Source organism: Mauremys mutica, chromosome 1 (assembly GCF_020497125.1).
Source record: "Mauremys mutica isolate MM-2020 ecotype Southern chromosome 1, ASM2049712v1, whole genome shotgun sequence".
Classification (NCBI taxonomy): Eukaryota; Metazoa; Chordata; order Testudines; family Geoemydidae; genus Mauremys; species Mauremys mutica.
In genome coordinates this window covers 136,873,696-136,889,381 of record NC_059072.1, presented here as the reverse complement: position 1 = coordinate 136,889,381, position 15,686 = coordinate 136,873,696, and the positions used below count along the sequence as shown (strand labels likewise).

General features: G+C 47.4%; 1 protein-coding gene across 1 annotated transcript in view; it reads left to right on the top strand.

Moving 5' to 3' along the window:
* The first annotated feature begins 239 nt into the window (after positions 1–239).
* Positions 240–15,686, top strand: part of FKBP4 (FKBP prolyl isomerase 4) — a 28,030-nt gene continuing 12,583 nt past the window's right edge. Inside the window, exons 1-3 of the mRNA XM_045001825.1 lie at positions 240–385; positions 6,298–6,442; positions 8,134–8,276. Of these exons, the coding sequence (XP_044857760.1) occupies positions 302–385; positions 6,298–6,442; positions 8,134–8,276 (372 nt within the window). The 5' untranslated portion in view covers positions 240–301. The remainder of the gene's footprint in view (positions 386–6,297; positions 6,443–8,133; positions 8,277–15,686) is intronic.

The window sequence follows — 15,686 nt, the reverse complement described above, 5'->3', positions numbered from 1 at the left end:
GGACCCTGCATGCAGTGCACACACCTGCCTCCGCTCTTCTCGGCTCACGGACCGCGCCACCCGCCCCTAGGATTTGTCACAGTTGCTTTTCGTGCGCTTGTGCGGCGCGAACTTTAGACCCGGCCCCCGGCCCTCCCCTGCCTTTCACTAGAAGACCCTGCTGTCCCTCTAGAAACTTCTCAGTCCCGCCTCCTGCCGCGGCCGCGCCTCTGCTCCGAGCCCCTGCGCCGCTCTGCGCCCCGTGCCCCGTGCAGCCGCGCCGCGCGCCGGCCCCTGCTCCTGCTGCGGAGCGCGCCGCGCCATGACCGCGGAGGAGATGAAGGCGGAGGGGGCTCCCGTGGAGGGCGCGGACATCACCCCCAAGAGCGACGGGGGGGTGCTCAAGGTAAGGCGGGGGCCGGTGCACGGCGGGGAGGCAGCGCTGGGGCCCGCCCGGGCGGGACGCACCTGGCAGCAGCCCGCGCCTTGCCCCCCTCCCCGGGCCAGCTCTCGGGGCCCGGCTGCCGTGTGAACGCTGCCCCAGCACCGCTTCGCCAGCGGCTGGGCGGTAACCAGGCTGCCAGCGCGCCGCGTCCGAGGCTTTCACAGCCCCCGCGGTTAAATAGGCGCCTCTCTCCTCGCTCAGTCCCCCCGCAGCGCGCGGCCACGTGCGTGTCTGCAGCCCGCGGGCTCCCCGGGGCGCCGCAAGGTGCAGCAGCGGGCTCCTGGGCTCCTCTCCTCCCCACGCGCCCAGTACAGTGAGTGCATCAAATGGGTTCCAGCAGCAGCCTTGCCTGGAGACCGGGAGGCTGCTGGAGTGACATGTTACAAGTGATAGGGGCCCAGGCGCGCCCACGGGAGCCAAATGCATCCCGTGGAGACTGCCGGCTACATCTGTAGCCGGTGCAATTGAGGTGGTTCCGCAGAAATGCAGGGCGCTCTGCTGATTTACAGCAGTTGAGAATCTGACCCTAAAGGTCCCAGAAGGGGATGGTCCATCTTGATGTGAATGGCCGCCCCCCAGACAAAGATGGAACCCCGCATGCTTGGACCTGTAGTCACCTTCCTGCTTTAAACAAACAAACAAAGGGAGGGGTGGCTGCTATATATCAAATGTTGCGCAGATTAGATGTGGCCTGTGGGCTGTTGGCAAGCTGCAGATGCAGCTCTCAGCCGGGCCAAGTCCCTGTGCCCTTGCATTAAGAGGCATGGCGTATTGCCAGACTGACTGCAGTGGTGCCTCTGATCACTCTACCCAGAATGGCAGAAGTCTGAATTCTCTTACTCTCCAAATTTGCAAACCCTGTGTAGCTAGCTTTCTTATTTATTCATTTGTTAGGTATTGCTTCTCCACCCAGACTGCAGAGTGGAGCCCTGCACAGGACTATTTTTTTTTAATCCCACTCACCTGCTCCTTATTGTTTCTTGCATTTTTATCCCACTCTCGCCCACAAAAACCTTAGATTCCTCAAGTCCCACAAGAGAGATTCCCCCATGCTACTTAACAAAAAAACCCAACAACACACAAACCAGTCTGTTGATATAAATGGAATTCAGCTGCAATTTTTTATTATGGTAAACTGGTGAGAGGTTTAGTGTTTTCTGGCAAGTTACTGCAGTCTGTCTCTCTTCTCCCCCCCACCCCAATCCTGCCCACAAGAAAGTACTTTTTATCTGCTCCCACTATTATGGTAGCAGGGTGGGGGAGGGCTAGCTCAGTGGTTTGAGCATTGGCCTGCTAAACCAAGGGTTGTGAGTTCAGCCCTTGAGGGGGCCATTTAGGGATCATCTGGGGGCAAAAGTCTGTCTGGGAATTAGTCCTGCTTTGAGCAGTGGGTGGGACTAGATGACCTGAGGTCCCTTCCAACCCTGATATTCTGTGATCCCAGCACCACTGCAGAGTCCCTTTCAAAAGTCTGTTCTGATGATCATGGTTAGTCTTGTTGAAATGTGAGCATGCTGGTCAGTCAAGGCACCCAGACACTGCACCAATAAAGACTATATGGAATGAAAGACTTTGTCCACCCTCCCTTTGGGCTGGGTGGATTTCCTTGGGTCTATCCTGTAACTAGTGTATTTGCACTAAAAGGGCATTGCTCTCTTAGCCCCTGGCCTATCTATAGCTTTCACTTTTAGCCTGCTTTCCTAGACCAGAGCTGACATGGATTTCTTTTCTTAAAACAAAATCCTGGACTACCTAGGGGATCAAGTCTGTCCTCCAAGAAGTGTTCTAGTCATGGAAACAAGGGCAGAATCAGGCCCGTACACAGGCTTTTTAACAGCGGGAGGGGGATTTATTCATGTGTCAGGGAAACTGCAGACACTTGCATGGCTTATTTGAAGTTTACATAGTGTATATGGGGATGGCTAAAATGCAGCCACTTCATAGTTAGCCGCACAGCTCAGATTGCTGTATCCTTTAACCCCCCAGTGCATGATGCCTGTTAAGATTTTGAGATGTGATGGATTTGGATGACTGTTATTTCACAAACCATAAAATCCTACACTGGGGGTGGGGTTAGGGAAAGAAGGAAGGGTAGGAAAATAGGACTCTGACTTTAACAAGACTGTCAAAGTGTTCTCTTGCCATGAGGGCGTGGGGTGCTGAGCAGAGGAGTGCACCTGAGGGATGCTGCATCACCACTTAACACGCTGCTGTGGGCAAAGCAGCAAGCCACATACTTTCCCTCTCTGTTCCTGTGAAGGATGGTGCAAGGTACAGCTGACCATAGGAGCAGTTCTCAGGTACAGGCTATGGACTCAGGAAGTAGCCTGCTGATCCAACCTTTGTGTCTGAGCTCCCATAATACAAGGCCATGGCTCAAGAACAGTACCTTTTGTCCACACCCCAAGCAGCATGAAGCTTTCCAGGGAGTGAAACAGGACCAGAAGGGAGTAGTGGTGGGGAAAGAACTGAGAGGAAAAGGAGAGATGCAAAGACAGTGAACAGAAGAGTCATGGCATCCATGCCACAACAAGGGGTGAGGGAGACATGAAGTCCATCCAACAGTTTCTCAGGGAGATTTAATTTAGAGAGAGAGACACACACACACACAAGGGGCTCTCTTACATCAGTAGAAGTCCAATGGAGTTATGCTGGCATGAAACCAGTGTAATGGAGTTGGAGCACCAGGCCTAGGCACTCCTGTAAAGTCACCCCTGACTGTGTCTCCAGGGTGTGAGGGGAGTCAGTCCGTACTCGCCCAAATGCAAATACACTTGGTAGGGATCATGGGCTAGCTGGCAAGGTGAACTAGCACGAAGAGCACTGTGGTCTGCCTCTGTTCTTGAGCTACTACAGAATTATAGCATTGAGAGGCTCTAATAATTAGTCAAGGGGCTTTTGTGTATTGACTTAGGAGCAGCAGAATTGAGAGAGATGAAACAATAGGATTTTCTTGGTCTTGGAGACCTGTCCAGATTCTGCAGACTGGCAATTTGTATGACATAACCCCACTGAAATCAGTGAGCCTGACTGATCTCTCATACTGCAATTTTTCAGTAATATAACTCCCTAGATTTCAGTGCGGTTGCTCCCGTTTCTCAGCTGTGTTAGATTACAATCAGACCCAATGGCTGTATCTTGGTTACTGGAGGCAGCATCTGGCCTCGAGTTTGAGCCCTGCACTTGGGCTTTTCAGTAAATAAAATTAACCTAAAAATGAGAGCATAGGGAGCATGATCATACTATGAATGGAAAAATTGAGATTCTCTTGGAAGGGAAGTGTAAACATTTCATTCAGGTTAGGAAATTGAAAACACTGTCAGTATTGCAGGTGAAACTTGCTATCATCCAAACTGAATGAAGCACAAAAGGTAAACCACAAATAAGTGGTCCAAGGTCAGGCACGGCGCTCTTTTTTTTTTTTTTTTTTGAGTGCCCAAGCTGAGACATCTTAAAGGAACTTGACTCTTCAGAGTGGGTGCCCAGCACTTTCTGAGAGTGACCCCACTTCAGGGAGGTCTCAGATTGGCACCAATAACCACTCCTGACAATTCAGCTCTGGATTTTTTTAAATTATTTTTTACTTAAAAAAAATAAATTCTGAAATCTAAAGCAGCAGGTGGCATACAATTGGTGACACCAAGGGCTACTTTGGTAATTTTCCAAGACCCAAAGTCTATGCTTTTATTTCCATGTAAAAATACTTATCTAAATCCAAAAATAGAGGTCTACAGTCATAGCAGTTGGCTTGAACGTCTGTCTTCCTTGACAGATGTCATGAAGTTGTTTGTCTTAGTTCATCAGCAATTTTTTTAAAGCAACTCTCAGATTGGGTGGGAGGGATGGTAGCTATTGGCCATCATGTAGTGGCTGACAGGTTGTATTTAGCCTTTGGGCTCCTCTCCCTATATAAATCTATACAAGTAGGGGATTTTTTTTCTGTTATAGCTGGCCCTGGTGGCTTTCCATTATTATAACACTCTGACAGACTTATCAGCAATTGAAACAAACTCTGAAACTTTCTGTGCTTGCGCTCTACCTTAGGTGCTACAGTTCAGTCCTTTTCAAGCATGAAGCTGGTAGGAGGGGCATGCAGTGTACTCTTTTTTTTTTTTTTAGGGTTTTTTGAGGGGGCGGGGGCGGTGTTTTTGACAGTCGTAGTCTCCCAGTAGTTTGAAGAAGTAAGTCAAAATTGGGGTGGAAGATAGTCCTGTCTCCTACTGTTCCAATGAAAATCTGTCCTGATTTATAAGCTCTCGGGACAGTCTTCATTAGCACATGAGCAGATGAGTTTGCACAACTGTTGGCATTTTGGGTTTTGCCAGGCTGCACTGCACAGGCACCTGTCTCCTCTGAACCTCCTGTAGCTCTCCAGATACAGCTGGAACACAAGCAAAATGGATTGTTCCATTCTTCCCAAATACCCTTTGGCCAAGTTGATGTGCTGGACTAGTTGTAGTTCTGTCTCCTCTACTTGCGGACCTTCCTGGTTCCTATTACTGGGTAAAGCCTCGTACCTGAGGAGGAAGGCAAGTCATGTTTCCCATGTTACAGATGGGGTAACTGAGGATCAACGAGGTTGCAGGAGGTTACTGCTTGTCGAGCTGGGAATTGAGCCCAAGTGGCAGTGCTTCTTGGAAGCAATATGCCAACTCTGTGTACTTGGATATGTTGACTGTAAACTGGGGCTATTTCCCCCCCCGCCCCCCCCACACACACCTTTACAAAGTGCTGTGAGTCCACGGATGAATGAGTACTATGTAACCTAAGAGCTTTAACTCTGTCCCCAACTAGGTAACACTTGGATTTGGGAATAGAACTCAAGAGTCCTAACTCCCCATCTAATGTTAGAACATGTCCTCACCCAGAAAGAGGCAGGGCTTCTCTCATTCACTGCACGTACGTTTTAGTACAAAGTTCTACCTCTGTGGTTAAGACAGCTATAAAGCATATGCACAAGGAAACAGAATTAAGGTTTTGTGGATTACCTTAATTTTGGCACTTCCTAATTTTGGGTGATGTCCCTTTAAAGTCTGGGGAATGAAAACTTACCTGATGGAGTGTCCCTTTTCTAAAGAGGCATTATGCTGTGAAGCAATTATGTAAGCAACTCTTTGCTAACATATTTAACAGTAGTTTGGTCAATGTTGGGATAAAAATATTTCCATGAGTATGTCAGTGATTTCCTCTCAGTAGAACTGAGAGAAACTTAATCTCACTCATTCATGAAATTGGGAGAAATTGTGATAACCACCTTTCTCTCCCTGCCAAAATAATCCCCAGTGTTGTGCTAAAACTTTCTCTCCTAAACTTCCCCATTTTGTGATGGGTAAATCCTGTAGTTGGATTTACAGTTACCATTTTAAAAAAACAAACAAAAACCTCCGTGGGAAACCTGATATTTTCACTTGCGTCCTTTCAGACAGTTAGTGCATTTTTAAAGGCTGCAATTTTCAAACCTAGTGCCTGTAGTTAGGCTCCTAAATCTAGATGGCTAATGCATATTTGGATGCCTGACTCTTAGATTAAAAGCTTCAAAAATGTTCTTCCTCTTTCAGAGCAAAAAGTACACCTACCAACCCAAAATGGTTCAAATGCAAGAGTAGCTTATTGTAGCCAGGCAGTATTTTAGGGTGAATAGAACACATTAATAGTAGTAATCTCCCCAGTTGGCATTGTCCAGGAAATTTGTATAAATACAAGGAAGCTGAGAACTGTTTTCCCTAATTTCTAATCTAAAGAACAAAGTGTTACCTCTTAGGGTAGTTTAGGTCTGCCTAGTGTTACACACATGGCAAAGTTATGTGACTATTATTCAAACTGTATTTTTTTGTATCCAGCTCAGTATCACTTATTCAGCATTTCTTTTTCAGGTTATCAAGACGGAAGGAACTGGGGCAGAGTCTCCCATGATAGGTGATAAAGTGACTGTCCATTATACAGGATGGCTTCTGGATGGCACAAAGTTTGACTCTAGCCTGGACAGGAAAGACAAGTTCTCATTTGATTTGGGGAAAGGTAATGTTTTGTATTTAACCGTCTGTTTGGCACCATTCAGACTGAGGCCCCATGTATAGTGATTGTGGCTCCATTTAATTGTTCCATAACTGCAAATTTTAAAATTCCTACATAATTATGCTCCAGGAACTAAATGTTAATTTTTTAAAATTTAGACAATTTTTGAAGAATACACTCCATTCACATTCTGGAGGTTGTCAATGCAGCAATGCCTGCCTAAGGGGTTTGTCTACATGGGAAGTCATTCCCGATTAATTCTGCCCAATTCGCTCTCTGTATGAATGTTCTTAGTATGGAATAAGAATGCCTTCTTTCAGATCTTCTTAATGCACTTCCAAAATGGATTAAGCTAATTTGGAATAAGGCATTCTTATTCCAGAATAAGATCATCCACATAGGAAGTTAATCATGGAAAAACGATTCCCCTTTAAATAACATCCTATTGTAATATGGATTAATTTCCTCATGTAGAGAATCCCTAAGAATGCAGATGGTCTGAAACGATAGCCTAGATAAGTGAACTGTCACATTTATCTCAGTGGGGGATTCACCCTGAACTGTAATAACTTAAAATATCCACACTGGCTATTTCACTCCTCTCATCCTGGAAGAAACCTCAAGCAAGCCATGCCTGTTTTTGATGGTTCAATATTGAAGCAGGTTGCAGTGGGGCAGCTGTCAAACTGTGGAGGTGGAGAATGAAGAAACCAGCCCCTCTGCCCCTACACTTCTAAGTCATCCTTGGTCAAAAGGGAGCAGGAAAGAAAAGCATGCTTTAACTGTCTCCTTGGTGCCAGAAGCCCAGTCACACCTTCCACCATTTCAAAACTTCCAGCTTCTCCCAGACATCTTGTACCTGGCACTTACATTTTGTCAATACAAAAATTTCAGCAGAGTTAAAATTAGGGGACAGGGTAAAATTGACTGCCCTAAAATAATTAACACAAGGAATAGTGTACCAGTTGGATAAGGGGCAGTGAATAAGAGGGCTTGGTGTGGCCATGTCATCGGCGGTTCAGGCCTCTATTTGGTCTCTGGCTTCAGAAGAAACCCTTTTTCCTCCTTTATAATTGTGTGTAACTTTATCTTTTGGGGGTGGGGGTTTGGTGGTGTGTGGGAAGAAGGCAAGTTCTAGGGATGTCTAAAGGAGTTAGTGCCCCAGCCGTCCTCAGCAGTAGCAGAGCTTCTTCACCTAGATGTTTGTTTCATGTTGAAGGGCATCTGGATAACATTTGTGCTGGCCTCTGCCAATTGATAAAGTACAAAGAGAAAAGACAATCATTGTGGATTGTCTGTTTTCAAAATAAGAAAAATCTCACACACTAAGACCTTCCTCTTCCAAGAGTTTATTATTATTATTTCACAGCACTTGGGAGTGTGCCAGGAACTTCAGACATAGTCCTTGCTTCAGATGGCTTGCACTCGGTAGACAAAAGATTGTGGGGGTGGGGAGCAATAATGTAGGGTTCAGCACTGTAGGCCAGATTTTGATTACTTCCACATTTTGACTTGAGTGGAATTAATCCTGATGTATACAAGATGAGGTGAGAGCAGAATCAAATCTGTAGTTTCTATTAAGTGCCCCCATTAATTTTTGGGTGTTTTGTGTAATAGTAATGACCAGTATCTCATGGCTGTTGACTTCTTTGATATATGCCTAGCAATTATGACCTGAGTTCTGATTTGTGCAGGTGAGGTGATCAAAGCTTGGGACATTGCTGTGGCAACTATGAAGATTGGGGAAATCTGTCGGATTACCTGCAAACCAGAATATGCCTATGGTTCTGCTGGGAGCCCCCCTAAGATACCGCCCAATGCCACATTGATTTTTGAGGTAAGTAGGGACTGTCATTGACTACACTGTGTAAGAAAGATGGTGCATTTTCATTAGAATGTAGGGAGTGCAGCTTAACTCCACCAGGTGACACTTGCTTACCTGTAAATTCCCTTCATTAGCTTGGAAGACTGGGTAGGTCTGTCAGTGGGAATAGAAAGGGATGGTCCTTGCCCTCAGAATCCAGGACCATCTTGTGAACCTGCAAAAAGATCAAAGGGCTGGAGGAGAGAACTGTGTGATCTGTTACTATATTCAGCAGATGTAAGGGAGAATGACACAGGGGTGTAGTAAGGCAGTCAGCAGTCCAAAATAATACATTAAAAGTGAAATACTCCTTTATATAAAGAGAGGAAGGATGGTCTGGAAGGCAGCTGGGAATAGAACCCTGGAATTCTCATGCTCTGCCCATTGACTTGCTGTGTTACTTAAGGGAACTTAACTTAAGAGGTTCTGTAAAATGTGAATAAGGGCTGGTGTACACTAAGAACTTAAACTGGCACATCTACATCTCTCAGGGGTGTGGATCTATACCGGCCTAATCCCCAGTGTAGACAGTGCTAGATGGACAGAAGAATTTTTCCATCAACCTGCCTCTCAGGCAGATGGATTACCTATGCCAACAGGAGAAACCCTCCCATCAGCATAGGTAATGTCTACACTGAAGTGCTGCAAGTTACCCTGGTACTTCCTTATCTCAGAGGCATAATTAATTTTAGTAAAGCATTTAAAAAAATTGTATGTCTCCTATCTAAGGATGTTAACAATGAAGGAAGAAAACTAGTTAAGATTTGAAGTAGTTGGAAAAATGAAAGTTAAGAACCCACTTCCATTTTGCAGGGTTCAAACCAGACCTACTTTTCACTTTATTGAAACAACTATAAATTTTTCATTTACCCAAAAAAGCCACTAATGGTAACAACGATAGGATAAATGTCTCAGAGATAAGGTAGGTGAGGTAATCTCTCTTATTGGACCAACTTCGGTTGATGGAAGAGACAAGTGTTTGAGCTACACAGTTGTGTTTGCCACAATTTCACACAACTTGAGACACAGTTTAGGATTTTTAAGTCTAAACCAACTTTGTTCCAAAATTGTGACCAGCTCTAGTTAAGATGTCCAGAGTTCATCAGTAGCCTTAAAACTACAAATTGTAGTTCTTCTGCAAGAATGGAATATCTTGTTAATCCTTAAACTAAGGTAAGAGCAGCTGCACTGTGGTCCAGAGTACACTGGTGATCTGCAGAGAGCTGGCTAGTCACATAGGCCTGGATCCACAAAGGGACTAGTGGTTAGGATATGGGAGACCCTGGGTCCAGTCCACCTACCCCAGTGACTATTTAATTACTGGTTTAAAATGGAACAGCATCAATAGGAGAGAGACCGAGACCTACATCAGACTATCCCATAGTTCAGTGGTTAGGGCACTCAACTGAGAGATGGGAGACCCCTGTTCAAATCTCCTCTTTCCATTAGGCAGAGGGTAGAATTGAACTGAGATCTCCCACATCCCAGGTGAGTGCTCTAATCCCAGGGCACAAAGCTATAAGGGAGGGGACCACCACCACCTTCTTAGTTAGCGTGGGTACTGATCCAGTGAGCATGCTCTGAGCACGCTTACCACATCAGGACTCAAAAGTGAGATAGGTGTGGGCAACACTAATCTTCCCCTGGTTCAAGGATCACACGAGGGTTTAGATGGGAGATAGGCATCCAGACATCTCAAGTGAGGCAGCAGTGTGCATGCCCAGAAGCAGGATCTTGGCACCTAGGGAACTTTTTCAGTGGCACTTAGGTGCTGAGTGAGTTTAGGTACCTACAGGGTTAGGTGGCAGCCGAGCAGTGGTTTTGTGGATTGTAGAGGTGCCTAAGTCCATTTGTGTATCTTGGGCTTAGTGCTGGCACTTTTCCCTTCCTCCTCCTGCTACAGATGTCCAGGGTCTTCATTGCAAGCAGCCTGGAGGCCTGTAAAAGCAGTTGGAAACAGAAGGAGGCAACTTACGTGCCTCCACGAGGAGCCACTCTTGCATAAGAGGAAGTGGGCGCAGCCTTCAACTATCAGAGCTGCCCTAGGAATTAGTGCCTACCAGCCACCAAGACCAGAGGAGTGGCTGGGTGAGGAGGGAATGAAGTAGATGGGCAACATATCTGCAGTGAGGGTGCAGAGTAGGGGAACAGAATGGATAGGAGAGGAAAATTGACTCATGTCAAAAGGAACTAAACTTAAGTCGCTAAATCTTGTTCTTTGTATTGTAATCCTTCCTATCATAACTTTTTTCTTGTGAGCAGTTGCTGCAGCTGCCATAAGGGAATTCTGGGTTTGTGACTGGAAGAGTGTGTGTACTGGGGATGGGGGGAGAGGAAGGAGTTGTTCCATGTGACCATCTTTCTCTCCATGTATTCTCCATACTTTGGGAAAGCTTTACCCCTGGGGGAAGGCATGTAGCTCCCAGCTTGGTTTGTGGGATGTTCTCAGTTGAACAGGAGAAACTTAGAATTTGAACTGAGATCCTTGCGAGTGTTTTTAAAAATTTACATTTCTGTGGTTCCTTCTGTCAGAGGGAGATGACTTTGTAAAAAGTCATTGACGTTAACCCATCTTACAGGAGGGAGGAGGAGAAGACTGACCAAAGCTAACAACTTGCCCACTGTCATAGCAGTTCTGTGGCAGAATGGGACTGGAACACAATCTCCTGCTCCCTGTAGACCAGGAATGGGCAAACTACAGCCCGAGGGCTGCATGCGGCCCTTTTGACATTTTAATCCAGCCCTTGAGCTCCAGCCGGGAAGCAGGATCGGGGGCTTGACCCACTCCACTCATGCTGGGGCTCCATGCAGCTCCCAGAAGCAGTGGCATGCCCCCCCTCTACCTCCTATGTGTGGGGCAGCCAGGGGCTCCAACACTGCCCATGCAGCTCCCATTGGCCAACAACTATGGCCAATGGGAGTTGCAGGGGCAGCGCCTGTGGACAGGGCAGTGCACAGAGCCACCTGGCTGCGCCTCTGCATAGGAGTCGGAGGGGGGACATGGCACTGCTTCTGGGAGCTGCTTGAGGTAAGCGCCACACGGAGCCTGCACCTCTGACCCCCCTCCTGTGCCCCTACCTCAGCCCTGATCCTCCCCTCTCCTGTCCTTCAAACCCCTCGGTCCCAGCCCAGAGCACCATCCTTCACCCTCAACCCCTCAGTCCCAGCCCCAGCCAAAGCCCTCACCTCCTCCTGCACCTCAACCCCCAATTTCATGAGCATTCATGGCCCACCATACAATTTCCATACCCAGATGTGGCTCTCCGACCAAAAAGTTTGCCCTCCCCTGCTTATAAAAAGCAATCAAAATGCCTTTGTGTTTTTTCCCCAATTACATTCATTTATTTAACTGATTCCTCATGAAGAGGCAGGAGTGTGGGTCAAAAGATTTCTGGTTCTGACTTAATCACTCATTCTAGTTTTTCTAGGGGCAAGGTGGTTTTACTTGCCTACTTAACAAGGGTGTCAGAGACTAACTAGTTCAAAGCATTGTCTAAGTTAGTGTTACTGGCATAGCCTGTCTGGGAGATGGGGGAGTGTGTTGCTGACATAGCTATGCTGGCGAAAAACAAACCTAGTGTATATGCACCTATACTGGTATTAGTGTCTTGGGCTGGTAAAGCTTATTTTGCTTTGTTGAGCCAGCATTAGCAGGATAACTGGGTCTATGCAAGAGGGGTTTGCTGCTTTAACTACACCAACACAGTTAATGTCGAGTTTTAAGTGTAGACCAGGCCAAAGTTTGTACAGTGACTTCTAAAATGTAAAACACTATATAAAAGGATAGTCATCAGTGTCTTATTTAATGATCCCTTCAGTTCATCTTTAATGGAAAATGGAGGCTGGTCAACACAGGTGAGAATGTAAATAAAATCTAGTGTGACCCCTCCACATGTCTGTCCTTCCTTCTCCGATTAACTTCTGCGCACTGAACCACTTGTCTGCATGAAGATATTTCTACTACAGAAGAATGAGGGGGAGAGACTACTGGGAATGGGGTCTAGATTGTAAAACCTTACTACCAGTGATCAGTATTTGCCCATGTGAGTAGGTCCATTGAAATTAATGGGGCTACGTATGCAATTAACTGTTTTTGCTAATGGGAATAATGGGTTCACAATCTAGACATAAAATGAAGACCTTGCAATCATCATTACTTAGGATCTCTCTCTCTCCAGCTAGTTATGGTTCATTTGTATTAGATTATTGGGCTATGCATGTATATGGTACATTGTTCCCTGTAATCGTTCATGCTGGGGCTCGACCCTCCTGAGGGCAGGAGGGGAGCCACACCGACTCACTAAACGTCCTCTGTTACAAGGGCTGAGCAACAGCACATAGTTCAAGGAGGCTCAGGCCCTCTGGTGCAGGGGCTGAGCAACCACAAACAGTATATAGGCCCAGGTCCTTACACCCAAGCGTTGGGTGAGGGGGAAAACTGCCACCCGTGAGTGGGTGGCAGGGGGGACGCAGGCCCACCCACTCCACTGCATCCCAGTCCAGGGCCCTAGCAGCAACTATCACCACAGCAGGTCAATGGGGTCCTGACCGCAACACACTGACATAGGCTCGTATGTGTCTGCAGCCTGACTGGGGTCGGCTGCCTCCGGGCTACTTCCAGTTCCCCCCTCAGGGCCTACCTCGTCCGTGGCACCGGTTCCAGGCCAGTCAACCAGCATGGGCTCCTCTCGACCAGGGCTTGGTGGCAGGTCTGGCAGCTCCTTGGGGAAGTCCGGCCAGGCGTGCTCGGGCGGCTCCTCCGGGTAACAGCAGGGATAGGGAGGCTCCGGTGGCAGCTCCTCATAGCGGGCACGGGGGAGTCCCAGCGGCTCCTCCCAGTAACGGGCGCGGGGGGGCTCCGGCAGCTCCTCCTCGTAGCGGGCACGGGGGGGGGCTCCGGCCAGTCAAGGCAACTGCCTCGAGTCCTGGAGGGTTCCCAGTCACGAGCTCCCGGCGGCACGTCTGCTCCCTGCGGCGGCTGGGCCCTGATTGAGCTCTGGCTGCCGGCTTTTATACTTCCTGTCCCGCCCCTTGACTTGCGGGGGGGCGGGAACAGGTGGCGGTGGTTCAGCCCACTTGGGTGTCTGCAGGGGCGCTCCCTCTGCTGGGCAGGAGGGGAGCCACACCGCCTCACTACATTCCCTATAATACATCCTTGTGTACGTGCAGGTGCATGCACACACACAAGCAGAATTATAAAGATAGCCTGAGAAAAGGAAGGGACCATTTTGGTGGGGACAGCTTCAGTGCTGGAGAGCCTAAACCTCCACTGTGACAGTTCTCTAATGCAATGGTGTGAATTTTCCCAGGGTCAAAGGGACAAATAAGTTAAATTTAACCTTAGTGTAACTGTTCTTGAACATGAGCAGCTGCCAGCTGACCAGAAATATACATTGGGGCATTAGAATCAAACCCCCAAAACAAAACACTCTACTTGGCTAGTTGAAGAAGCAGCTCCAGTGACTATGGCTACACTCGCGAGTTGCAGCGCTGGTGGAGGCTTTCCAGTGCTGCAATTAGTAAGTGGCCACACCTGCAGGGCACTTCCAGTTCTGCAACTCCCTGGCTGCAGTGCTGGCCGTACACCTCACTCAGCATGGGGAATAAGGATTGCAGCGCTGGTGCTGCAGCACTGGTCATCAAGTGTGGCCACACACCAGCGCTGTTGTTGGCCTCCAGGGTATAAGGGTGTATCCCAGAATGCTTTTAACTAAATTACTCCCTTTGTTTTGTTATGCAGTCTCTCTTTGTTTTGTTGTGAACCTCCGGAGCTCCATCCCTCCTGGAGCTGCTTATCAGCTCCTATTTGCTGTGATCAATCTGTGAACAATCAAATGAGATCCTCCTCCCTGCGTGATTCACAGGGGTTGAGTGTTTGCGTTTTGCTTGACCAGCAGCGAGAAAAGGAGTCATTCACAGGGGTTGTGTTTGCTTTGCTTGAGAGAAACCGGGGGGAGGGGGCAGAGGGGGGAAAGAGAGTATGTTGGATGCAGGCTGTTTGCAGTTAACAGTAAGGGGGTGGGAAAATTTTCTGATTTTCCACACGTCAGTTCCAAAAATCCACCCCCCCCCCCCCCCCCGGTCCCTGTCACACTGCCCCACACCCCCCTCTTTTGAAAAGCACGTTGCTGCCACTTGAATGCTGGGATAGCTGCCCATAATTCATCACTCCCAACAGCGCTGCAAATGCTGCAAATGTGGCCATACTGCAGCGCTGGTAGCTGTGAGTGTGGCCACACACCAGCGCTGGCCCTGCACAGCTGGACGACCAGCACTGCAACTACCAGCGCTGCAGATTTGTAAGTGTAGCCATACCCTCAGCTAGTAGTGGGTATAGCACTGTATGTAAGTAGAAAGTAATGGCTAAGTAGAAAGCAACTGTTTCTCTGCTAGATCAAGCAGAGCTAATTGTTTAGCCCAAGGCAGAGTCTCTGAATTTCACAAGAGTTCAACTCAGTGACCAGGCACCAATTTAGTCATACTAGCTGCTAGCAATCATGTGTGGCAAAGTTAAATATATGTGAGAAGATGCTGCCTCTATTTGAAACTAACTCTGTGGGGCGTACTTCTATTAACCTCTTTTTGATGTTGGAAAATTTAAAATACAGGTTTATTTCAAAAAAGTATTATGGCCATGTTTACTGTCAGTACAGTAAGAATGAGTAGCAATAAGCATGGAGCATCTTTGATAGCATGAACATGCTCTGAAACACTTCCTCCTTACCTTCATGGCTTGCGAATATGAAAACCTGTATTTCACTCTGGATGCTTTGAAAAAGAACTCCACATGAGATCGTCTGTATTTACATACGTTTTCACAAGCTCAGGTGTTCCACTGCCATTCTGCCAAAGCCCCCAGTAACACAGGTATAGCTGAATCTCAGCCTTTCCCTTTTCCTAATTACCCATGCTTTCTTAAGTGGGGATCTGTGTAACGTGTTATGGTTATATAGTTGTGAATAAACAAAAAAACCCAATCCTTCGTTTTATGGAAACAGCTGCCTGTTACTGCTTAAAAGAGGAAAGGCCTCTGTTTCTCCAGAAGGCTGCCCTGCACCCAATGCCCTTTGCTCCTCACTACTTTAAATGATGCTTTGATTCCTCTGCAGCATGATCTAGGTGGCCTTGAATCATCTATGGTGAAGCTAGAAGGTCCAGCTCCTCAAAGGTATTTAGGTGTCTAACTCCCATTGACATCAGTTAGAGTTAGGTGCCTAAATAACTTTGAGGATCTAGGCCGAAGTCTCTGTGATGTCTTTTTCCAAGCCCAGATTACCCTTCTTAGCAAAGAGAGGTCTCCTCTTTCCCCCTCCTACAAACAGCACCCCCAAAGTGACTACAAAGTAGAAAGGGAGGATGCTGTCAGCTGCCTCTTTGCATGGG